At 45.2% G+C, this 25,628-nt stretch overlaps 1 protein-coding gene across 2 annotated transcripts in view; it reads left to right on the plus strand.

Moving 5' to 3' along the window:
- The first annotated feature begins 3,181 nt into the window (after positions 1-3,181).
- MINDY4 (MINDY lysine 48 deubiquitinase 4) overlaps positions 3,182-25,628 on the plus strand; it is a 131,929-nt gene continuing 109,482 nt past the window's right edge. Inside the window, exons 1-5 of one of the 2 annotated variants that reach the window (XM_010345719.3) lie at positions 3,182-3,335; positions 7,222-7,341; positions 10,862-11,097; positions 14,445-14,691; positions 20,263-20,672. In XM_010345719.3, coding sequence (XP_010344021.1) covers positions 3,273-3,335; positions 7,222-7,341; positions 10,862-11,097; positions 14,445-14,691; positions 20,263-20,672 — 1,076 coding nt within the window. In that variant the 5' untranslated portion in view covers positions 3,182-3,272. Of the gene's footprint in view, positions 3,336-7,221; positions 7,342-10,861; positions 11,098-13,725; positions 13,806-14,444; positions 14,692-20,262; positions 20,673-25,628 lie in introns of those variants that run through there. The other variant, XM_039473088.2, reaches the window with a different exon arrangement.

The raw sequence follows: 25,628 nt of genomic DNA on the forward strand, positions 1-25,628 counted from the left end.
CTCCTCTCTGCCCAAAACTCTCCAAAGGATTCCCCTTTCAGAGGAAAAGCTGATCCCTTCTGATGACTCTATACCATCAGGCCCATTTCCATCTTCTCTCCACTATCTCTGGCCTCCGAATTTCACAAGCACTCAGGCTGCATGCCCTCGCAGGGCCTCTGCTTTTGCTGTTTCCTCTGCCTGCAGTGCTCTTCCTGCAGGTCTTTGCATAGCTCACATCTTCTCTTTCTTTTTCTTTCTTTCTTTTTTTTTTTTTTAAAAGATGGGGTTTCACCATGTTTGCCAGGCTGGTTTTGAACTCCTGACCTCAGGTGATCCACCCACCTCGGCCTCCCAAAGTGCTAGGATTACAGGCGTGAGCCACCATGCCCAGCCCATATCTTCTCTTTCTTGCTGAAGTTCTACCATCTAAGTAACCTTACCCAGTCATCTTTTAAAAATCATAATTTCTGCTCCCCATTAAAAGTCCTCCTATGTGTCTTCCATGCATTTGTTTTCTCTTTAAATCTATGATTTTTGGAACCAGGTGCAGAGACTCACTCCTATAATCTCAGCACATTGGGAGGCCGAATATCTTCAAGCCATCCTCGAGGCAGGAGGATAGCTTGAGGCCAGGAGTTGAAGACCAGCCTGGGCAACATAGTGAGACCCTATCTCTAAACAAACCAGCCAACCAACCAGGTATGGTGTTGCATGCCAGTACTCCTAGTTCCTTGGAAGGTTGAGGCAGGAGGGTCACTTGAGCTCAAAAATGTGAGCTTACAGTGAGCTATGCTTGTGCCACTTGAACCCTGCCTAGGTGACAGAATGAGATACTGCCTCTAAAACAAACAAATAAATAAATAAATAAATCTATGATGCCCTTTAAACCATCGGCCTTGCTCCCTATGAGTTTTCTATGCATTTACAACTTTTTCCTGTCCATCTCCCCATTTCCATCTTTCCCCATCTTTTCTCTGTAAGAAGACATATATTTTACAGTGCTAAATCTGCAGCACCCATACACCTGGCACATGGTAAGGGCTCAACAAATGTTTTTTAAAAGAATAAATTAATGGAGGAATGAATGATTTTTTTCTCTTTTTACCCTGATCTGCCTCCATGGGGGAAATCTCTTTCCTCTGACCTACTATATAACACCTGCTCTCTGTGATACACAACAGTAGTCCCCGACATTTTTAACACCAGGGACCAGTTGAGTGGAAGACAGTTTTTCCATGGGAGGTGGGGGGATGGTTTTGGGATGAGACTGTTCCACCTCAGATCATCAGGCATTAGATTCTCATAAGGAGCGTGCAACCTAGATCTCTCGCATGTGCAGTTCACAATAGGGTCTGCAATCCTATGAGAAGCTAATGCTGTGGCTGATTTGACAGGAGGTGGAGCTCAGGTGGTAATGCTCCCGGCTACTCACCTCCTGCTATGTGGCCTGGTTCCTAACAGGCCACAGACCCATACTGGTCCACAGCCAGGGGGTTGGGGACCCCCTGATACGCAATCTCTTACCGAGTATAAATCTGTCTCATGTTATTCTTTTATATTACACATCAGCTATCAGTGTGTCTTCACAGTTGGAACATGGGGGCCCCTGGACCAAGCATCACACTGTCTCCTGCAACTCCTGCCCTTCTCTCTGTATGTATAAGAGCGCATGGCTCTTTCTCATAAAGCACATGTTCAAAAGAGGCCTCTCAAAGAACCATCGCAGATTGAGAGGGAGAAATGCCTGGAGATTGCAGTGCAACCTGCCACATTATGGCCACGTCCTATGGAGACTGTATAGGGTGAGACAGTTGTTTTCCAAGTGTGGTACATGTACCAGTCAGTGGCGATCATAACGTGATTTAGGTGAATGCATACCTTTCTGGTTTTGTGTTTGTTTTAATGTGTATTAGAGATTTAACAAGCACATAAAACACAAGATTTTGTGGGTATTACTGCTTGGGAACAATTTCCTTTTTAAAATAAATTGTAAAACATGTATGTGGATCTAAAGAAAATAATCCATAAGTAGCAGTCTAGGTGTTAAGGGCTGAATTGTGTCCTTCAAAATTCCTGTGTTGAAGTCTTAATGCCTGGTACCCCAGAAAGTGACTGTGTGGGATAGGATCTTTACAGAGGTGATTGAGCAGAAATGAGGCCATTAGGGTGGACCCTACTGCAATACAACTGACGTCATTATAAGAAGAGATTAGGACTCAGGCACACACAGAGGGCTAGCCCAAGATACGGGGAGAAGGTGGCCGTCTATAACAGAAGCCAGGGAGAGAGGCCTCAGAAGAAACCATCCAGGGGACACCTTCATCTCGGTCTGTAGCCCTCAGAACTGGGAGACCATACATGTGTTGTTTAAGCCACCTGGTCTGTGGTACTTCGTACGGCCCCCCCGAGCAAAGGAATACCATAGGTAACATGCAGAAGTGGCAAAGAGTGTGAAGGTGGAACCCAGGTGACTAAGTTTAAGGAAAATGTATCAGGCTTGATTAGAAACGCAAGTGGCAAAGAGTGTGAAGGTGGAACCCAGGTGACTAAGTTTAGGGAAAATGTATCAGGCTTGATTAGAAACCCAACTTTCCCAGTACCCAGCTGTGTGTGCCTCAGCAAAATCTTAGCCTTTCTGAATCTCAGTGTTCAGTTTTAAAGAATGGGGCCGACAGTAACCACTTGGCCAGGAATTTGTAAGGATTAAAAGTGCCATTGTGCCTTAAGAGCTTGGTGATCAACAAATGGCAGTCTCATTACGAGAAAGCAGGCACGGAGCCGGTGAGGAACGTGTCCTTTAATTTCGGTGCCCAAGAGGCAGAATCCTGGGCTTCCGTGGCCCCACGGTCCAGGCCTGCCCAGGTCGGTGGCGTTGGTGGTCCCAGAGGGGGCTGTGGTGCTGAGGGTGCACCTAAGGAGGTCACTTTTTAGTCCTCCAGAAACAAGGAGGCAGGCATTCTTCCCGTTTTATGTCTAAGGAAATGGAGCCTCGGAGCTGGGCGGTAATCAGTCCTAGGCCCCTCAGACGGCCAGGAGCGGAGTGAAGATTCCGAGCCCGGAGCCCGTGGGCGGGGCCCTGGGCGGCGCCGGGGCGCCCTGGCTGCGGCCCCCCGGCTCTGAGACGCGAGTTTGCAGGACGCTCCGCCCCTTCCCGCCCGCCCCGGGGAAGGGGAGGAGTTCTCTCCGCGCCGACGCCGCCGTCGCCACGGCAACGCGGCCATACTGCGCCCAACCGACTTAGCGGCCCGGGTCTGCGGCCCGGCGTGGGCCTCCTGGGCAGAGCCGGAGCCATGGACAGCCTCTACGTGGAGGAGGTGGCCGCCTCCTTGGTCAGGGAGTTCCTCAGCAGAAAGGTAACGGCTCGCCCCCTCCAAAACCCGGGCAGTGGCTCTAATTTGGGGGGCCTGTCGGGGTTGCCCCTGAAGGCTTTGCACCTTCGGGAAGGGAGCCCGTCCCCTGCCGGCTGCCTGCTCCTGAGACGCCGCAGAAGAGCGCCGCTTTCTCGGGACAGGGCAAACTACATTTCCCACGAGGCGTTTCTGCGGTTGCCACCAGGCGCTTTCGCAGGGCAGGGTTTGAGCCCCGTGCGCTGCCCTCCTGGGGCATGCGCGCGCCGGAGCGGCTGCAGCTGGGGAGGGGGTTCGGGGCCGCTTCGGGGAGTCCCAGCGCGGGCGCACAGCGAGCAGGCCTGCGCCCCAGCCTGGCTGCCGGCCTCCATGCGCGACCCACGCAAGTCAGGGTCCCACTCAGAAAGAACTTCTTCCCAGAAGAAACCCCAGAGGCCCAGAAAAGTTCTTAACAGTCAAGCCCTTAGTCGTTTTAGTCAGCAGTGGGAATTCCAGTGGTTGCTTCAGTTTTTCTAACTTTTCCTATTTTGCCCCGGGAGAGTTTTTGCAGTGTTCACAGCTGGGAAGGCCCTTCGCTGTCCATCCACCCTCATGGTGGAGATGGGGACCTCGGGTGGGGAAGGAGCTCGCTGGGGATTTGGCTGTCCTTTCCATGTCATACGGCTCTAGGGCTCTGGGCACTTGTCTGATATGAAAACACATATACGTAATTTTTTGAATGGAAAAGTCGCCACCTGAACTTCTGACCAACTAGCTATAAATTGAGGGTTTCCACAGCCCCCTACACAGTTTTCATAATGTTCTAGAACGGCTCACAGAACTCGGAGAAACACTTTACTTACATTTACCGGTTTATTATAAAGGACACAATTCAGGAATAGCCAGGTGGAAGAGATGCATATGGCCAGGTAGGGGGTCAGGGAGCTTCCATGGTCTCTTCAGCATGCCGCCCTCTCAGCACCAACCTGGGAGCTCTCTGAACCCCATCGTTCAGGAAATTTTATGGCGATTCTGTTATATAGGAATGTTCGATTAAATCAATGACCATTGGTGATGAGCTCCATCTATAGCTCCTCTTCCCTCTCTGGGAGATTGGGAGGTAGGGCTGAAGGTTCCAGCCCTCTAATCAAGGTTTGTGACCAGCCCCTGTCCTGAAGCTGTCTAGGGTCCCCAGCCACTAGTCATCACATTAGCATACAGAAGACATTCTTATCACCCTGGAGATTCCAAGGGATTTAGAATCTATGTGCCAGGAACTTGGGACAAAGAACAAATATTTATTTATCATAATAGCCAAGACTCAAATTCTGATTTCCTGTTCCTCCTACGACTGTGCCCATTGCAATAAATGGCATCTCTGTCCTCCTAATTGATTGGACCAAAAACTTTGGAATTATTCTTGGCTTTTCCCATTCTTGTGCACATCATATCCAGTCCATCAGCAAATCTGTTGGCTTTATCATCAGAGTGCATACAGAATGTAGCCACTTATTACCACTTCTGTGGCAAACACCTTGCCCCAAGCCACCCCTGTGTTCATGTGTTGTGAATTGTTCAATAGCTTCCTCACTGGTTTCTGTTTAATCTCCTGCCTCCTACAGTTTATTTTCCACCTAGCAGCTGAGTGATCTTTTAAAAATATGTCAGTTCAAAATAGTAGCTTTTCCATTTCACAAAAGCCCACAAGGCCTTTCCTTATGAGGCTCTGGGTGATTTCCGACTTCCTTACCTCCATTCCCCTGCCATGCAGCTCTAGATGCACTGGCTTTTTGCAGCTGGCGCGGGGCCTTTGGACTTGCTGTTACTTGCCTGGAGCACTTTTCTCCCAGGTGTCTGCGTGGCCTCCTCTTTTGATTCCCTCATCAATCAGTGCTGCCTTTCCTGACCACCTTTGATGAAGTAGCAGCCCATCCCCACACCCACCCCAGCCTTCTCCGTCTCCTTATCCTACTTTGTATGTTTCCCCCCCACCATGTCACACTGTACTTGTTGTCTCTTCCCCTATGGAATGAAACTCCCTGAGGACTGGGACTTTGATCTGTTCGCTCCTCTGCCTCTAGCAACTGGACTTATGGACTAGTGGTCTGTTCCTTTGTTTCGCAGATAGGGAAACTGGGGAGGAGTGAGCATGTGGGTGATGGTGAGCAAAGAGCTGACCGTCTAAAACGGTGCCCTTTGTCCTTGTCTTCCCTCTCCCTGCTTTGTCTCCCTAGTAGTGCATATTAGCAGCTGTCTATAGTAGTGCACTATACATTTATCGTCTGCTTTCTCAACACAACATCAGCATTATTCCTTCTGTCTCTCCTGCATCGAGAACAGAGCCTGGCACATAGAAGGTGCATGACAGGCGTTTGTTGGGTGAATGAAGTTTGAGTGGGCTGGATGGGACTGAGGACTGCCTGACTCCTGAGGCACCCTTGTTCCCTACCCCATTGGTTTCTCTCTTTCTCTCTTTCTTTCTTGACCTTCTTTCCTTCTTTTTATTGAAGAGATAGGATCTCCCTCTTTCATCCAGGATGGAGTGCAGTGGTATAATCATAGCTCACTGTGGCCTTGAAGTCCTGAGCTCAAAGATTCCTCCTGCCTTGGCCTCTCGAAGTTCTGGGCCTGCAGGCCTATGGCACTATGCCCAGGCCTCCATAGTTTACAAATGCTGGTGTGCATCACACTGTAGAGCTGGGGTGGGGATGGGGTTTGTTAAATGTGCCAGGGCTTGCTGATTTGAGCTGATGACAGACATAAAGAGTTATCCATCAGGGAGGGACCCTTGTTATAGTGTGTTGCACATCTCTTTGACTGGAGGGAAAGCCATGGTTAAGCCCAGATGAAATGTGGGCGGTTGGTTTTGAACCCCACCTTTCCTTCAAATGTACTCTTCCCGATGCACCTAATCCACCTTTTTTTCCGAGACATAATGTCCATTTATTTCCATTTCCCTTCCTTATGGCCTCCTCTGTCCTGTTTGTTTCAAGGTTGTGTTCTTACTTTTAGTTTCCTAAATTGGCCTTCTTACTTAAGCTCATGGTGGGTGTGGGTTCTGTCTTGTTTCCCCAGCATCTAGACCCTCTGTAAAATTCTGAACACAAAGGCTCTGAGAGAAGCTGAAGCCTGTGTAGCACTGGGCGTCTGGAATCCTTTAAGAGCAAAGAACACTCCTGGTATTAGACTGAGCTGTGAGGCATCTTCCCACCTCTAGCCATTTGACAATCATCATGGCTCAGTGAGGTGGGCAGAAAGCAACTGGTGTGGTTGTTTTTCAAATGGAGAAGCCAGGCACTTGTGTGGAACAGGACACTAACTGCCCCAACCCTAGATTTGCCATTGCTAGAGCATGTCTCATTTGGGCCTTGAACCTTGGTCTTTGGGTAGTTCGGGGTGGGATGATGGAAAGTGGCTTTGCTGGTGATTTAGCAGACATTTACCAAGAGCTTCCCATGGGCCTGGGTACCAGAGTCATGGACTCATAGGCTGGGATGGTTACAACCCCTGCCTGTGATGTAATTCCATTGTGTTACCTTGGGTAAATCAACCCCATCTCCTGGTTTCCCCGTCTGAGAGTGAAGGGAGTGAATATTAGCCATGTTTTTTCTTTTGTTTATTTTTAAAGCTTCATATGTTATGGTTCCAAATATAAGGCCAAACCCAGGACTCCTGTGTGGGATTTCTGAACTCTCTCCTTATCTATGAAATGGGCTGAAAAGTTCAGCCTTCACTTAGCCCATAGGGCTGTTGTAAGAATCAGAATAATATTAATAATTGCAGAGGTGATGGCAAGTATAAAGGTTATGTGGGAGTTATCTTGGTGAACATCAGGAGTCTTTTGCTTGTGCTTTATGAGAACAGCAGGCTTTGATTTAAGATGGTAAACATTGATTCAGATTTCTTCCCTCAGGGCTTAAAGAAGACATGTGTGACCATGGACCAGGAACGCCCACGCTCTGACCTCAGCATAAACAACAGAAATGATCTTCGAAAGGTTTTGCATCTCGAATTTCTCTATAAGGAGAACAAGGTATGTGCTTTCTAAGGTGTGGTGTGGAGTCTTGGAACTGAGTTTGGCGCTGCCAAAGCACTCATGGGCCCTCCCAGTGACAGGAGAGGCTTGAGGAGCTGCTGGCCTGCCACACTTGCGTTCAGGGAGAAACGGACCCCTCCAAGTGCGGACAGATCCCCAGCGGGAGTGAGTTTTCCACCTTGGTCGGCTGGTGCTGCCCACTGGTGTGTTGCGTGTGTGTGGTTGTTGGGCTCATTTTGAACAGAGCCAGTGCCAGTGCTCAGCCTCCCACAGTTATTCCCTGTGCTCCCTCCTCCCCATACAAGGCTATTTTTAGTAAGACTGTACTTAAGAATATAGTATCCAGTTATACTAAAATTTTCCATTCCCCGCTTGTGTAAGAGTTTCCTTCTTCAGTTCTGAGTAATACCTTGGTCTTGAATCTCCTGTGACATATAATTTAGGTAGAGGAGGGAATTGGGTTCAGCTAACCCAGGTGCATTAGAGTCAGGAAAGCAAATGGAACTGCATTTCCGTGGGTGGGAAGGGGGTTTCTCTGATCCCCCAGACTTGATCTCCCCCAACCTGCTGTTACAGGCTTTCATGGCACCCTATAGGTTTCCTGTTTCTGTGTTTATCACATTGGCAATAGAATATGTGATTTAAAGTTAATATCTGCCTCCCCCAATACCTTGGACACAGCAGAAGCCAGAAATGCAGTCTTTTTTATTCACGATTATCTCCCCATACATAAAGTGCTGTCCAATGACATAGTGAATAGTCAGTGTGTATTTGTGGAATAAATGAATGAATGACTTTACAGTTGAACAAAGCTACACTTTCTACTTAATTTTTTTCATCTATTTTGAAGACAAAAAGAATTGGCCGTCCAGCAAATGTTGCTTTGTGGTTGGGCATAGTGTCAGAGTCAAAAAGAAAATTATATAATTCAGCATTTCTCACCATTTTTTAAAAAAACAATAAAATGATACCTCATATAGAATTTCAATAGGCAAAGCAAAGAAGGGGAAATGCCCCGTTTGAAGTTGGGAAAAGGAGGTCTCGCCTTCTCAGCTAGCCTCTCAGGGTCCAGCTTTAAACTACGGATAAATTTCCTCTTCTCAGGAGGGAGCTGTGAGCCAGACAGAGTTGGCTATCCAAGGTCTCACAGTCAGTTATTAGATGAGGCTAGAATCAGGTGTTTTGATTCCCAATTCTATTGTAGGAGTGACGAGGCTAGAATCAGGTGTTTTGATTCCCAATCCTATTGTAGGAGTGATGAGGCTAGAATCAGGTGTTTTGATTCCCAATCCTATTGTAGGAGTGATGAGGCTAGAATCGGGTGTTTTGATTCTCAATCCTATTGTAGGAGTGATGGTCAAGCGTATTTTAACTGTAATCCTTTTTTCTAATGGGACTTTAGCAGATTGGATTGGTATGGTGGTGGGACCAAGGCTATTTTTTGAGACACCCAGAGGATCCTCTGAACCACTTGAAAACTATGCAAATATGTGTCATAGGCCAGGAAGGAACCTAGGCCAGGCTTCCCTCAATAAAGTGAAGGATGGAATTTCAGGCAAACATATAAACTAAACATAGGTGGTACCTACAGGAGCACTCAGGTCACCAGAAATTCTCGTGTTCCCCTTTGAGGAGAAATAGGCAATGGCAGCCAGGTGAAGTGTATCAGAGGCTCAGTGAAGATACCAAATAGAAGGCCTTTATCCTCTGGGTCCTGGGGTGGCCCGCAGGCACCTCTAGCTCCTGTCCTTAGCAAGTATTTTCTAAGTCCTGTGGAAAGAATGTTGACCCACAGCAGATGCTTTGCAGTCCTTTGTCTGCTGTATTCCAAGGCAGGAGAGTGGACTGTACGCTTTAGGAGAACTTTGCACCGAGAGTAAGACAGCTACCCAGAAATTTCAATTAACCATTCTGGTTACGTTGGACTTTTAATGTAAATCTACCTCATCTAATTTCCCGAAAGTGCCTTTGGCATTCAAGTTATTTTTATTCCCTCACTATAATATAGTCTCCCTAAAGTAGTTGTTATCTTAAGATACTTAAGATATTTTCATGAGCTACTGATAAGTGCCCTGATTTATACAACAATCGTTAGCTGTTATACAATGAATTGGAGTGTATATTTTACAGGAAAATTACTCATTAGTCTATTACATAATAATTTTGACATTCACTCAGCACAAAGCCTGATTCTGGGAAAGCCCTGCAATTTTATGTTAATATTTCCAGTAACTTGTTTTAACTTATTAGGTATAGGATAGATAAAAATGTCTATGTAAATTGAGATTTTGAAAAACAATATCTAGATTCATATATAGGCTGTGCCTATTGTGAGCCAAGTGATATAAAAAAGCATAATGTATAATCAGGCAATTCAGGGTCCTAAGTCTCTCTTATTGAGAGAAAAAGCAGGAAGGGTACAATAAATATAGTCTCTTTCCTCTAACTCTCTTCATTGTAAGCTTCATTTAATCTTAGACAAAATAGTTTCTGTTTTTATCTCTTCCTGAAAGAAATAGTAAATCTGTCCCGGATTTTGTCTGATGAATCTGCTGAGTTTGTTCGTAGTCCATGGGCTGTGGGTCTTAGTCCTAGCGTCCTGCTGCATAGATGAGAGTAGGAAGGGGAGAGCTTGGCATTCCCTGGGGGTCTGCTCTGCCAAGCTCCAGGTCAGGTGCCTTGCTACTCTGCAAAATGTCTGGCTACAGCTCAGCAGGACCTGGGTGTTACTGGGCGAGTGGGTTGGGGACTGACATGTGGCTGGGTCCCTGAGGCCAGCCTGCATAGTGTTGCTTGAATGGCTGTGTCTGTCCAGATTACTTAGGGGAATTTAAATCTTTGCTATTCTGATTTAGTGTCAGTGGGACGTGAGAATCTGCATTTTAAAAAAACTTCTAAAGGGAACATTTCGAGTAGGCAGGGCTGGAAAATACTGGTATCATTTAATTCCAAATTACTGAAGACTTTCATTTGCCTTGTGTTTTTCAAGTTGGGATGTAAAGTGAGTTGGTCCTGACTGCCTTTGTGCTCTTCACATTAATCATCTGCTTCAGTTGTCTCTGTCATCGCTACTGTCAGTGGTAGACGCAGGGCTTACAAACTAAAAGAAAATCGGACCCAAAGTACTTGTGAATCTGTAGGGTTAGTGTTCCCTACAGACTCAGGTTTTTAAGTGAAGGGATATATATTTTATAAAATTATTCCTTAGAGCAAAAAGGAGGAAATTTGCTTGGGCATGCCTCTATTTCTATCACATTGTATTCTAATTATTTATTGAATGGCCTGTCTCATGCATTGGATGCTAGTTCTTTTAGGGTAGGGATTTTGTTTTTATCTCTGTGTCCCAACCCAGCATGGTACCTAACATATAATACATGGCCAGTAAATGTTGGCTGAAAGCTTGTTTGAATGAGCGAAAAGTTGATAAACTTACTCAAAGAAGTGGAATAGTTGTCTTTTCCACTCTTCCCTGAAGCTGCACATATAATTAATGATTTTTTTTCTCTCCCAATGATAGGCAAAGGAAAATCCTCTAAGAACGAGCCTTGAACTCATCACCAGATACTTTCTGGATCACTTTGGAAATACAGCTAACAATTTCACTCAAGAAACTCCAATCCCTGCACTCTCAGTTCCAAAGAAAAATAACAAAGTGCCATTGAGATGCTCAGAGACCACGCTGGTAAATATATATGACCTTTCAGACGAAGATGCAGGATGGAGAACATCATTGTCGGAAACAAGCAAAGCCAGGTATCTTTTCCCATTATTCTGTTTATTACTTACCTATTGCTGCCATAACAAGTTACTATATACTTCATGGTTGTTTCAGTCAGTATTTTCCAGAGGAACAGAATCAATACAGTCTACACGTGTGCGTATCTATATGCATGTGTACCTGTATGTATATATAAAGAAGTTTGGCTAGGTGCAGCGGCTTACACCTGTAATCCCAGCACTTTGGGAGGCTGAGGCAGGAGGATCATTTGAGGCTGAGAGTTCGAATCCAACCTGGATAACATAGAGAGACTCCCATCTCTACAAAAACTAAAAACAAATTAGCTGCGGTGGCAGTGTGCACATATAGTCCCAGCCACTCAGGAGCTGAGGCAGGAGGAACACCTGAGTCTAGGAGTTCGAGGCTGCGGTGAGTTATGATCACACCACTGTAGGCTAGCTTGGGAGATGGAGTGAGAACCTGTCTCTTAAGAAAAAAAAAAAAGGCATATTTTAAGGAGCTGGCATATTTTAATGGGATTGTAAAGGCTGGTAAGCCTGAAATCTGTAGGGCAGGCTGGAAATCTGGAAACTCAGACAGGATTTTTATGTTACAATCTTGAGAAAGAATTTCTTCTTGGAGAAGCCTCAGATTTTGCTCTTAAGGCCTTCACCTGATAGGATGTACCCCACCCACATCATTGAGGGTAATCTGCCTTAAAGTCAACTGATTGTAAACATTAATCACATTTACAAATGCCTTCCTAGCAACAGCTAGACTAATACTTGACTCAGCAACTGGGTACCACAGCCTAGCCACATTGGCATATAAAATTTAATCCTCACCGTGGTTAAAGCAATACGAATTTATTCTCTTACAGTTCTGGAGGTCAGAAGTCTCCCTGAATTAAAGACAAGGTGTCAGCAGGCCTGGTTCTGTCTGGAGATTCTGAGTGGAAAAATCCATTTTCTTTTTTTTAGCTTCTAGAGGCCACCTGTGTTCCTTGACTCATGGCCCCTCCTTCCATTTTAAAGCTTGTCACTCCAGCCTCTGCTTGTGTTGTTACAGCTCCTAACTTTACTGCTACCTTTCACCCTCATGTTTCCTTCTAAGAAGGACCCCTGTGATTACATTGGGCCCACCAGATAATCCCATTTGAAGACTCTTAATTTAATCGCATTTGTAAAATCCCTTGTACTACGTAGCTAACCCACTTCTGTAGTTATCCATAAGTGGATTAACTTATGGTTAACCCATTTATGCCCAGTGTTCCATTATTGGAACACTAAATATGTGGGAGTTATTTATATTGTACTGCTCAAGGTCATCACCAAGGTCTGATTTTTCATTCTTGCAAAAATTCAAAAAATTGCAACCTCTGGCATAGATGGGTTAACAGATTCCAGGAATCAGGATGTGAGTATCTTTGCAGGGGTCACTGTTCAGCTTCCTGCACTCTGTGTCTTCTAAATCTCTGCTATGGAGTGCTGTTCTTTTCCTGTTGAGGCTGTGAGAGTGGACTGCTTTGGGATGGAGAATAGTTACGACTCACTGTTTATTTTAAATTCCATGATCGTAAAGTTCAAGCGCTTGCTTTATTTGATTTTCTTAAATAGAGAGGTATAGCATTCTACAAGGCAACAAAAAACTATAGAGACGGGAAAAAAATCTGAAAAATAAGCTCTTTTAAACATCTTAGGAAGAAAATGAATTGGCATTCTCGATTTAACCTCTATTATTTGGGAAACAATTAAATTATGACTTTAAAATACTGCAGTCCCCAGTAGTGAGCTTAACTTCCTGGGAATGGGTGCTTTCTTCTGGTTCCATTGAAAAGCATTTTCCTTCCTGAGGGTCGCTGAAGCTCAGGGCATGGGCGTCCAGCTGCCAAAAGGTGGGACCATGACAAGCATTTAGCACAAGGGTTTGGAACTACAGGGTCATCAGGGGCTATAAAGAAGCTCTTCCTCCAAAGTACTTACTGCCTGGCTGGAAAGTGAAATATTTCTGATACAATAAAAAAGCAACTAGGAAGTCGAAGCTCCTGAGTCCCACCCAGTCACCCAAGCCAAAAATGTGGGTGCTTTTGCCTCCCCTGTCATCTTCTGCATCTGTGAGTCCTGTGAGCTCTGCACCCATAGTGATAGTAGGCACTTTCCTTCTTTCCTCCTTTCTCTACCCACTGGCAAGAGCCTCAGTTCACACTCCCACCTTCTTTTCCTGGCTAACTCCCACAGCCCCTTCCTGGTCTCCAGGCCTCCTAGTGATCTTCCCCTTAAATCCACCGTTGCCCTAACATAGTGTGAGCTTTCCACAAAAGGAGTCTGGCGATGCCGCTCTCCTGCTGAAGGGCTTCAGATATTCTGTGCTGCTTTCCGGATAAATTCCTTAGAATACCATGCAGAATTCCATTCCAGAGCAGCCCCACTTCTCCCCGGAGCACCTCCTGCCTTAGAGGCCTGCCTGCTGGGGCTGGGCCCCCTCCTGAGGACCTCTTCCCTCCTGATTGTCTCAGACTCAGGTGCTGCTTTCTCTGGGAGCCTTTTGGGATTTCTTTAGGCTGGTTCCAGCCCCTTTGCTTGACATGCCACAATCACAGCACATGTGATTGCCCGCCCACATGTGACCCAGTCCCTGGCAAGCCGCTTGGCATAGAGTAGTGGGCAATACTTATTTATGCCAGAGCCCGGGGTAGAAAATAATTGAGTCTGTCACAGGAGTGCTGGCTTATGGGTGATCAGAGGTAAGAGTCGCCTTTGCCTAGGTCTCTGGCTTTGTCTCCTGGGCTCTCTCACTCTTGTTCTCTCTCTCTCTGCTTATTCTCACTGTCTCTCACTTCCTTTGTTCTTTCTTGCTCTCTTCCTCTCCCTCTTTGTCTCTTTCTCTCTCTCTCTCTCTCTCTCTCTCACACACACACACACACACACACACACGGCCATTGGCACACTGACTCCAGCTTTAGCTGAACAGTGTGGGAATGCCGAGTTTGCACTGGGTCTTCTCCACACCTCTCAGTGGTGTCAGGCAAGGCTGGGCTCCACATACCCCATGACTGTCCTGAAGGGTTATAGTTTTCCTTCATCTTTCAGGCCTGGAAAACTGAGGATGCTCTTTAGTCTTAAGGACTTGAGGGGTCCTGTTTTGGATCATCACCTCTGAATTTGTTTGCTTGTTTACTGGTCTTATTTTGTAGGGCAGACTTGCCCCGATACCAGCATATTTTCTTTTCCTTATCTTTCATGATAAAGTGCTGGGTGGTTAGAAGTCATCATAGATTGATTAATGGACTTGCTTTGAGTGCCCATTGAATGTGGAATTTGCTATCTTTGCTACCGATTCCTTTTGGGGAATCTGTTTTAATGGAAATATTCCTTTTTTACAGGCATGACAATCTTAATGGAGATGTACTTGGTAATTTCATATCATCTAAAAGGCTCCCACACAAAAGTAAGCCTAGACAGACGGTCCCGGGTGAAACTCCTACGTTGGCTTCTGCATGGGAGAAGATGGACAAGCTTCACTCGTTGGAGCCTTCCTTGGATGTAAAGAGGATAGGAGAGAATTCCAGGCCAAAGTCTGGCCCGACTGTGCGAGGCATGATGACTGGGCCCATCGCCAGCTCCCTGCAGGTGGGGCTATTGCTCTTTCTGTTGTTAGGAGACTGGAGGCTGAGGACTGGGCCAGGCTTAAGGCATTCCTGGGTTTATTTGGGGTACCCTGCAGGATAGTCCGAGAAGGGAGCCTGTGTATGGGGATGGGAAGAACACTCCTTCTGTTTTCTCTCTGGTTCTACTCTCAGTGCCCCATGGGACCTTGAGCAGGTCTCCTTTCCTGCCCTTAGCTTACCCATTTTGTCTGTAAGGTTTTCTATTCCTCTGCTGGGTGAGAACACCTACTCAGCTTTGTCTTTGTAATTCAGGAGTGGGGAACCTATCCAGGTTTAGAGAGCATCTTTAGGCCGGGTGCAGTGGCTCATGCCTGTAATCCCAGAACTTTGGGAGGCCAAGGTGGGAGAATCACTTGAGCCTAGGAATTTGAGACCAATCTGGGCAACATAGGGAGGCACTTGTCCCACCACCCGACCTCTACAAAAAATAAAAAAGTTAGCCAGGTGAGGTGGTGTGCGTCTGTAGTCCTAGCTACTCCTCAGGCTGAGTGGGGAGGATTGCTTGAGCCTGGGAGGTTGAGGCTACAGTGAACTGTGATCATATGACTGTACTCTAGTGTGGGCAAGAGTAAGACCCTGTCCAAAAAAAACGAAAAACAGCATCTTTAAAAAAAAATTTTAAACACAATAGTTAAAAGGGAATAAAACCCCAATCCTTATAGTTTCATTTATTCTGCTTTTATTTTTTCTATTTCAAAAAAAAATTCTAAAAATTTCACATTGTTGTTTTATAGTCTTCCTTACGGGGTGACCATGGTAGAGTTCATTAGGCAGAGAGACAAAACCAAATCAGAAACAAATGTAAAAGAAGTTAGCAGTACAACAGATGGAAAAGCAAAGCAGAAGCAAACAGCAAACTCAGAATGCCATGTCAGTCACGTCAGGGAGTCTGAGCCAACCAAAACTAGGGTGTCTGTGTCCGCCTGTGCTCTCACTCACCTGCTGTATGTTTAGATGTGGGCGTAGGTGCTGGCACTGTTCTCCCAGTTCATTTGTAATTAGGACAGAAAGAAGTGAGTCCTCTCCTTGCCCCTGGCTCCATCTTATGGGGTCTTTGATCAAGGCTTTTATTTATCTTGGCTGCAGTCTATTCTATTAGACCAGCTGTCTAAGGCCCCTTAGGGCACTGGGATTTCCATGCTCTCGAGTCATGCAGTCTTGGGGTCCAGATCAAGGAAGAGCCTGTCCATCACTGTGTAGTTCAGGCCACATCTTGATGTCATACCCCATCCTAGGTCTTCTTGTTGAAAAAGGACATTCAGAGACTGAATCCTTTCCAGAGGAAAGGGGCTAAAATGGTGAACAGTTTGGAGGAAATGAAAAGATTTGGAGATGCTTAATCTTGTGGGAGGTTGGCAGAATGTAGGAGATTTCTTCGAATATGGAGGTAGGAATAGCCTGTCTCCATGTGAGATAAACTCTGTTTGCAATCTCCAGCTTAGTCTGTAAGCCTCCTGAGAGCAGGGCACCGTTGTGTTTCTGTGTAGTGCATGGTGTGTGCCTGCTGGCCCCGTTGTTGGGTTGAGTGGTGTAGCCTGGCCTGGTGGATCCAGATAGCACAACTGGCACCAGTGGATGGAGGCTGGTATTGGAGCCCTCCATTGGTCACAGTAGCCTCAGCAGAGGAAAAGGTTGTTTTGGAAGGGACTCGGCTAGTTGTGTAAAAGGGAAATTAGGTAACCCATCTGCTGGGGACACTGCGGAAGGAGCCCTGCCTGGGTGAGAGTTTAGACTACATCAGTAGTTCTCAGACTTTTAGTCTCAGGCTCTCTTTCTACTCTTATTTATTGTGGAGTGCAGAGAGCTTTTGTTTATGTGGGTGTGTCTATTGCTATTTACTATATTTGAAATTAAAAGAAGTTAAAAAATATTTATTTACAAAATCATTAAAAATAAAAGCAGTAAACCTGTTACATGTAACACAGTATATTTTAATGACAAAATAACTGTATTTTCCAAATCAAAAAATTAGTAAGATGAGTAGCATTGTTTTATACTTCTTTGCACATCTCTTTAGTGTCTGGTTTAGTAGAAGACAGTTCAAGCCTCATATTTCCTTCGGCATTCAGCCTGTTGCAATGTGGTGTTTTGGTTGAAGTGTATGAAGAAAACCCAGCCTCACATAGATAAGCAGTTGGCAAAGGGAAAAGTATTTTAATAGTCTTTTCAGAAAACTAGGTTATTTTTCTTTGATGCTACATCGAAACTAGACAAGTTACAGTTTCTCATTGTGAAATCTTAAACCATGTCGGTGAACTTTTTGTACCTTGCCAATTTCCCTTGGTATGTCTTGTACTTTGAATGTTTTACCTCTGCATGATTTAGTAACATAATATATTGGTCATTTGGAAAATATTGGTTACTGAGTTATATAGATCTTCCAAATGTGAACACATGTCATTAGACAAAAAGAAAATCACACCAAAAAACTGCATTCATTGATGTCACTCCCAGCTCATCCAAGAAGTTTTTAAGTATTGCAAAGCTCTCAAGCTCGTGGTGGCAGATACAAGTTTTCCAAAATTCTAAATTTTACCTGACAGCTTGTGTTTATCACTGACAAAAATACACCATTTGTTTCCCTTGAGGTGATAGGCTCAATTGGTTTTCAAGAAAATGCCTGCCAAATGCCCACGCTTGAGTCACCATAGTTTGTCTGTCAGTGGTTCCATGAAAAAACCAGCAAGTTCGCTCACAGCCTAGACAGTCGTGCAGTGCCAGCTGCTGTCTTCCATGCTCTGAGGAAGGCCTGCACGTCCCTCTCACTGTGTCACTCAGGGTGTTGAAGAGATGTGTGCTGGAGAGTCTAAGGGAATAATGATTAAAAAAAAAAAAGAAGGTAAAAAATGATAATTTTTGTGTGTCAGCATGGGCATTTCCTCAGTGAAGTCAGCACTTTATTCATCTATTTTCTTTGCGAGTGTGTCGGTGGTAAAGAGGGCCTTGAGCACTAGTGGAGTTGGTGCCACTGCCTTGATTCATGCCGGGGCCAGCAGTTTTTCCCACTGTTGCTTTGTGCACAGTCAACAGTGAGAAAAGGCAAATTGTGTTATCTTACTGTTATGAAAATAGTTTCTTGAATTCCCTATAAGGGTCTGGGGACTCTTAGTGCTTGGTGGACTACTCTTTGAGGACCAGTGAGCCAGATGAGCATCAAGGTGCTGTCCTAGCGTGACGTCCTAATCATCTAGTGTGTGCAGTGGAGACGCCCTTTATACCCGTGGTGTGAGGGAGATGGCTTGCACCTGCTTCATTGCTGAAGGCATTGTGGCAGATTTCTTGTGGTAATTGTTTGGGGAGGTGGTGTCTGAAACCTGTGAAGGATGTTGAAGGATAGGTTGCTCTAGAATTTCCCCAGATTCTCTAGAAGGGACATTGTTGCCTTTGAGTACCTTGGCCATACTTATCGGTTGCTCAGGAGGAAAGAGTCAAAGATTGTTGGGTATTTCATCATTTTTACTGGATCACTTTTGTATTTAAGAATGACTTAAGGCCGGGCGCGGTGGCTCAAGCCTGTAATCCCAGCACTTTGGGAGGCTGAGGCGGGCGGATCACGAGGTCAAGAGTTCGAGACCATCCTGGCCAACATGGTGAAACCCTGTCTCTACTAAAAAAAAAAAAAAAAAAAAATACAAAATTTAGCTGGGCGTGGTCGTGTGCGCCTGTAGTCTCAGCTACTTGGGAGGCTGAGGCGGAAGAATTGCTTGAACCCAGGAGGCGGAGATTGCAGTGAGCGGAGATTGTGCCACTGTACTCCAGCCTGGCACCTGGCGAAAGAGTGAGACTGTCCCAAAAAAAAAAAAAAAAAAAAAAAAAAAAGGAATTACTTAAGAGGCTGGGCTCCCTGCAGCAGCGCCAGCTCCCTTGGGCCAGAAGTTCGAGTCTCCTTGGGAATGTTGACTGACGTCTTCCTCACTTTGTGCAGGGGATGCCCTGAGTGGCTTTGGGAGGAGGTTTATAGTGCTTAGTAATATCTACTTGGCCAGAACATTACAAAATTAAGCTTTCCTTATTCCAGCCCAGGCTTTACTATTTGGATTATTTCTTGGATTATTTCTGGAAATATTGAGAGGTCCAGAATTTTAAACCAAGGGAAAGCCTGGTAGGTCCGTTTTTGTCCCCCTGCCCTCCCATTAATAACAACATGAGTTCCCATTTCCTTCACTCATCTTTGACAGTAAGGGAGGATATTTGGATATTTCTGTGGACTCCTCTAGAATTCTTTCATTTCAAAAACTAAGCAAATCTTGAGTACCTAGTAAATATAGGCTGCTGAGCTGGATGCTCTGTGAACACCAGAGGCATATTAAGAATGACCTCTGCCACTAGGAGGGAGCTAACACCATATGTAAGTGGGCATGGGACAAATATGCGTAGGAGTCATGAGCGTTTGCTGACTGTTGTGGTATGTCTGGCGCCGTGCTAGTGCCTTGCACGGGTCTCGTGTCATCCTCCTCAGTCTTGTAGGGGAGGAGTACTACAGGTGCCTCATCCCTCATCCAAAACCTTTGGGCTGGATGTATTTTGGAATTTACACTTTTTTTTTTTTTTTAATTTTTGGAAAGGAAGTACAGTCTATGAGCCACACATGACATGATGCCTTTAGTAGGGTTTCTGGTAGCACCCCATAAGCAAAATCATGACTGTTTCAGCAACTACACACAGGCCTTTATTCTTTACAGTAGGCCTTGATGAATACTCATACTTTAAAAAACTGTAAGCGACCTCACAACAGTTAAGAATTTACCACAGGATTTAAAAACAAACAAACAAACAAACAAAAAAAACACCTTTCATTTTCAGAGGTTTGGGGATTTATTTATTTATTTATTTATTTGAGTTGGTGTCTCGCTGGCCTAGGTTGGAGTGCAGTGGTGCAATCTCGGCTCACTGCAATCTCTGCCTCCTCCTGGGTTCAAGTGGTTCTCCTGCCTCTACCTCCCGAGTAACTGAGATTACAGTCATGCACCACCACGCCTGGCTAATCTTTTTGTATTTTTAGTAGAGATGGGGTTTCACCATGTTGGCCAGACTGGTCCTGAACTCCTGGCCTCAAGTGATCCACCTGCCTTGGCTTCCCAAAGTGCTAGGATTACAGGCATGAGCCACTGTGCCTAGGCTGGTTTTGGGATTTAGAAATGACAGGTAGTGGATTGTGGCCTGGTTACATTTCAGGTAAGGAAATCAGGGACAGAGAAATTAGGCATCTTCCCACAAGTGACACAGCTGGTAGGTGGTGATGCAGACTGGAGCAGTGGCTTCACCTGCTGTATGATGTGCTCTCTGTAAGGGCTGAAAGGCCGAGGCCTGCTCTGAGGTTCCGGCAGGTGGGGTGCACGTCACTGAAAGCACAGAGGTGGGAGCATTTGAGCAGCGCGTCAGAGAACAGGCAGGATTTTAAGGGAAGGAGTCAGGGGTGGGAAAAGACATTCCTGGGAGAGACATCACATCATGGGCAAATGTTTGAAGTGGGATCTGTGTTTTCCAGCTCCCCTCAAAGGGGTTCTCACTGCTTTTGTCCTTGCTCTTTTAGGATTCTTTGCACAAACACTCTCTGAGACGGTCCCTGTCCTCAAGCAGCTCCACGCAGCCCCAAGAGGAGAGCTGTAAGGTCCCTGAGCTCTTTGTCCGCACCCAGCAGGACATCCTGGCTTCTAGCAACAGCTCCCCCTCCAGGCCCTCCCTGAGTCAGCTTAGTGAACGGATTGTAGAAAAACAGAAAACCACTGCCAGCAGCCCTCCCCATCTGCCCAGCAAAGGGCTGCCCCTGCGGGACAGGGCCAGATGGAGAGATCTTTCAGAGGACAGCCCAGCGGTGGATGACAGCACAGATACAGACAGGATGTCTTTGAAGTTCTGCTTGCCGGGTGGTAATTCCAGGATGACCCAGGAGAGGCTGGAAAGAGCATTCAGACGGCAGGGCAACCAGCCCACACCTTTCAGGTGAGCGTGCTATGCAAACGTGACAGCTTTTCAAAAAGAAGCTCTGCTTCTTTCATGTTGTCTAGTCACTTATGGCTTCCAAGGGGCCTTCTTAGGTTCCTTGGTCTCTGAGAACAAGCCTGTGAAGTAACCGGCAAGGCAGAGTTGATTATGGTCAATCAAGAAGAAAACTCAACCAGAGCTCACACACCTGGAAAGCTAAAGAAGGCTCTAGACAGGGGTGTCCAACCTTTTGGCTTGCCTGGGCCACACTGGAAGAAGAATTGTCTTGGGCCACACATAGAATATACTAACAATAGTTGATGAGCTAAAAAAAAAAAATCACTAAAAAAGTCAGGATTTTAAGAAAGTTTATGAATTTGTGTTGGGCTGCATTCAGCGCCATCCTGGGCTGCATCCTGGGCTGCATCCTGGGCTGCATGTGGGCTGCGGGTTAGACAAGCTTGCTTTAGCAGGTGGTCCCAAAGCATACCTGCAGCAGCCTGGCCAGGCAGACATGGGTAAGAGTTTCTTGTGGGAAGCCAGAGATACAGTGATGAATCACCTCCACAAGGGCCCTTTGGGCATTATTTCTATTTTATTTCATTTTTTACCCTATCCTTACTTTTATTCTTTACAATAGGCCTTGATGATTCCTACATTGATCGATTTTTGAATGTTAAACCAACCTTACATTCCAAGAATAAATCTAACTTGACTCTGATACATTATCTTTTTATATGTCATTGGATTTGATTTATTAACATTTCGTGTAGGGGTTTTGTGTATAAGTTTATGAAGGAGATTGGCCTTTTCCTTTTCCTTTCTTGCAAATAATTTCCTTTCTTGTAACAGCTTTGTCAGATGCTGCTACCTAGATTGTGCTAGAAGTGGTCCCTCTTTCTAGCCCCTTGAAGAGTTAGTGTAAGATTGATGTGATTTCTTCCTTAAATATTTGGGAGAGCTTACTGGAGAGATTTTCTGAGCATTAAGTTGAAAGGTTTTAAATTATGTATTTAATTAAAAAATTTTTTATTCAAATTTTAACTTTCTTGTGTAAGTTTTGGCAAGTTATAGTTTTTCAAGGAGTTTGGCCACTTTATATATATTTTAAACTTATTGATATAAAATTGTGTAGTTATATTATCCTCTTATTATCACTTTGAAGTTCATCCCTGTTTCATTCCTGAGACTGATAATTTGCATTCTCTCTCTTTCTCTTAACAAGTCTTACTAGGAATTTATCAACTGTGTAATACAGTATACTCAAAACTTTCGGCTTTATGTTTGTTTTCTATTTCATTGACCTCTGCTCTTATTATTTTCTTCATTTATTCTCTTTGAGTTTAATTTGCTGTTATTTTATGGTTTACTGATTCTCAGCCTTCTTTTGTAATATCTTTTAAAGTTGCAAATTTCTCTGTAAGTAATGCTTTGTATTCTATAAGTTAATATGTTACATATTCATATAACTTATTTTCTAATTCCAGTTGTGTGTGTGTGTTTTGTTTAGCCCATGGGTTATTTAGACATGTACTGACTAATTTCATATATTTAGGGCATTTTTTTAATCTTTTTTTTTTTTAATTTCTAGCTTATTTCTACTCTGGTTGTGTGTGTGTGTATATGTGTATATGTATAGATATGTGTGTATATATGTGTATATATGTATGTGTAGATATGTGTATATATGTATGTATATATATGTGTGTATATGTATGTATATGTGTATATATATATACATACATATAGACACATATATGTGTTTATATATACACATATATACACACATACATATACATATATATGTAATCTTTGTGATTATAATCCTTTGATATTTACTGACATTTCCATCTAGAATATATTTAAAGCATATCTCTGATAAATAGCATGTATTTGGAACTTTAAATCCAGTCTGATAATTTTTTATTTTAGTTGGAAGATTTATGGCATTTATATTTTCTTTTTACTTGAATAACTTTCTCTAGTATTTTTTTTTAGCAGTTATATGGTTAAAATTTTTTTCTAGTTTTTGTTTGGAATGCCTTTTGTTTGCTTTGTTTTTTTCTTTTTTTGAGACAGGGTCTTTCTCTGTCACCTAAGATGGAGTGCAGTGGTGCAATCATAACTCACTGCAGCCTTGACCTCTCAGGCTCAGGCAATCTTCCCCACTTAGCGTCCTAAGTACCTGGGACCACAGGTGCACTAATTTCCACACACCTGGCTAATTTTTTGTATTTTTTGTAGAGACGGGCTTTTGTTATATTGCCCAGGCTGGTCGTGAACTCCTGGGCTCAAGCGAACCTTCCATTGTGGCCCAGGGCAGGTCTTCTCGTATAACACATGGTAGGGAGGGGCTGCCCCTGGAAGAGCAGCCCACTTCCAAGAGGAAAAAGGGTAAAGCTGAGCCTAACATGCCTTTTATTTTCTATGGAATTTATCAATCATGTAATTCACATTTCCTTTCTTAGAGTGGAGTGAGTAAAGAAGGGGAGAATGGTCAGGTGGGCCATACCAGCAGAGCCCTTTTCAAACTGTCAGAAAACACTGGGAGTTGAGAAAAAGCATCCTTCAACCTAGCAGTTATTACTCCATTTCACAGATGAGGAAACTGAGGCATAGAGGATCCAAGGAGCCTGACAAGGTTCTGAGTGGATGCAGATCCAAGGGCGCAGACTGGCAAATGGAATGTGGGCTGGATTTCAGCTCGCTCTCTCTCTCTCAGCTAGGCATCTTTGTGTAGTACGCATACTACACAACTCTACACAGTGCCCTTGATTTGAAACTGGGGCCAAATGTGCATATATACTCCTACTGGTAAACATATCTGCATCCCCTACCCTTCCCAGCCCTCCTCCATCAGTGTCCCCTTCCCCCTGTTCTTTGTTTAATTCAATTTGGTAAACACGGGTCTGAGTCCTAGTGTGTACCAGGTCCTGTGAGTTCCTCAAGTGGAGACACACATGTGCACATGTAATTCTTCTAAAGCATGGGCAAGTACAGTGAGACGGCATCAGAGCTGGCTGGCTATACGCACAGCGCCTGCTCCACCGCACTGTTGTAAGGAAGCTGGAGGAGAGGGGGCTACTTGGGGCCCTTTTTGGGCCTCATAATATCAGGGTCAGGAAAAGCCATGGAAGTCACACCTAGGGGCACAGGTGGAGAGGGGGGCAGGTGGAGGACGTGACCTGCTGAGAAGTTAGGGGGTGTGAGTGTCTGCGCAGTTAGGCCCTCTTAACTCAGACTCCTGGGATCTGGCCCTGGGAGCTGAAGGGACTATTTTCTGGTTTAATTTTTGTTTTTTTTCTGTGTCCTTTGATCTCAAAAGATGCTTGGAAAGTATGTCACCTAGGCTTCCATTGTGAGGGTTGTGGCTGTTTGGGGCCACCTGCCACTTGTCACTGGCTTGTCAGGGCTGCCCCTTGTTGGGTTCCTCTCACTATCACTCAGAACCAGGGGGACGCTGGCCCTGACCTGGGCAGTCCTCTAACCCTCGCCTCTCTCTGCCTCTTGCTAGAGTGCTGTGTTGCAGGCAGGGGCATTTCTCTGTACGTTTATGGATCTTGCTGTGACACACCTGGCCTGAGTAGACCCTCAGGAAACTTCAGGTGCAGTACGGAGCATGGGAGAGGGAATTTTTAATTACAAACCCCCAGGGCTAGGTCTTCCAGGCCTCCTCCCCAGGGGCACTTTGTGAAGGTGGGTTGTTTGTTTGGGGACACCTCACTTGTGTTGCTCACAGCTCTCTGTTGTTGGGAAATGCTGGCCTGTCATTTGTCTGAGGGTCCCTCAGAGAGTTTCTAGACCTGTAGATGGCCACATGGACCCTCCTGTCATTGGTTTTCTGCATGTTAACTCAAAACTCACCATGCTGGGCATCCAGCAATAGGTGTAGGCATAGTCTGCACAAGTTCCAGCCACTTATTCGCTGAATCTGCTTCAGAAACCTGGGCGTAACTGTGTTTCTGAAACTGTGTTTCTCATGAATTGAGAAGAGTTGTTATCCTCCCTTGGGAATTCAACCCATGGCAGATGCCACAGCACTGACATCTAAGGGTCGGGGCTGGTGAGCAAATGTGTGCCCTGTCACATGGCTTCAACCATGGAGCCTTGGGATCCAGGGGTATCAAGACATGAAGGCCTATGGTATAAATGAGGGTGCTGAGGCCCAGAGAGGGGCACAGTTTTCTCCATGGTCACACAGGCCATTAGGATCAGGGACCAGATGACCTGACATTATAGGCAAATAGAGGGCTGTGTGTGGTTCCTGTTGCTGGTGTAGCATTACCATAAGCTTAGTGGCCTGAGAACAACACAGATTGATTGTCTTCCAGTTTTGGAGATCAGAGGTCTGAAGTATGTCTCACTGGGCTACAATCCAGGTGTCAACAGGCTGCATTCCTTCTGGAGTCTCTAGGGGAGAATCTGTTTCTTTGCCTTTTCCAGATTTAAGAGGCTACCTGAATTCCTTGGCTTGTGGTCTCTTCCTTCACCTTTGAAGCCAGTGATGTTGGCCAAATCCTACTCAGGCCACCTGATTTCCCCTTTCCTGCTCCCTCTTCTGCTTTTGAGGACCTTTGTGATTACCTTGGGCCCACCTGGTTCATCCAGGACACTTGCCACATCTCAAGGTCATCTGATTAGCAACCTTCATTTCATATGCAGCCTCAATCCCCGCTTGCTATATAACCTAACACATTCAGGGAGTCTGGGATTAGGATGTGGACATAGTTGGGGGAGGGCCTCATTATTAGGCCTTCCACAGAGGGCATATGTTTGTTGGAGCACTGTACATTTTTTAATTTTTTTTTTTTTTTTTTTTTTGAGACGGAGTTTCGCTCTTGTTACCCAGGCTGGAGTGCAATGGCGCGATCTCAGCTCACCGCAACCTCCGCCTCCTGGGTTCAGGCAATTCTCCTGCCTCAGCCTCCTGAGTAGCTGGGATTATAGGCATGCACCACCATGCCCAGCTAATTT

Source organism: Saimiri boliviensis, chromosome 10 (genome assembly GCF_048565385.1).
Source record: "Saimiri boliviensis isolate mSaiBol1 chromosome 10, mSaiBol1.pri, whole genome shotgun sequence".
In the NCBI taxonomy this organism is placed as follows: domain Eukaryota; kingdom Metazoa; phylum Chordata; class Mammalia; order Primates; family Cebidae; genus Saimiri; species Saimiri boliviensis.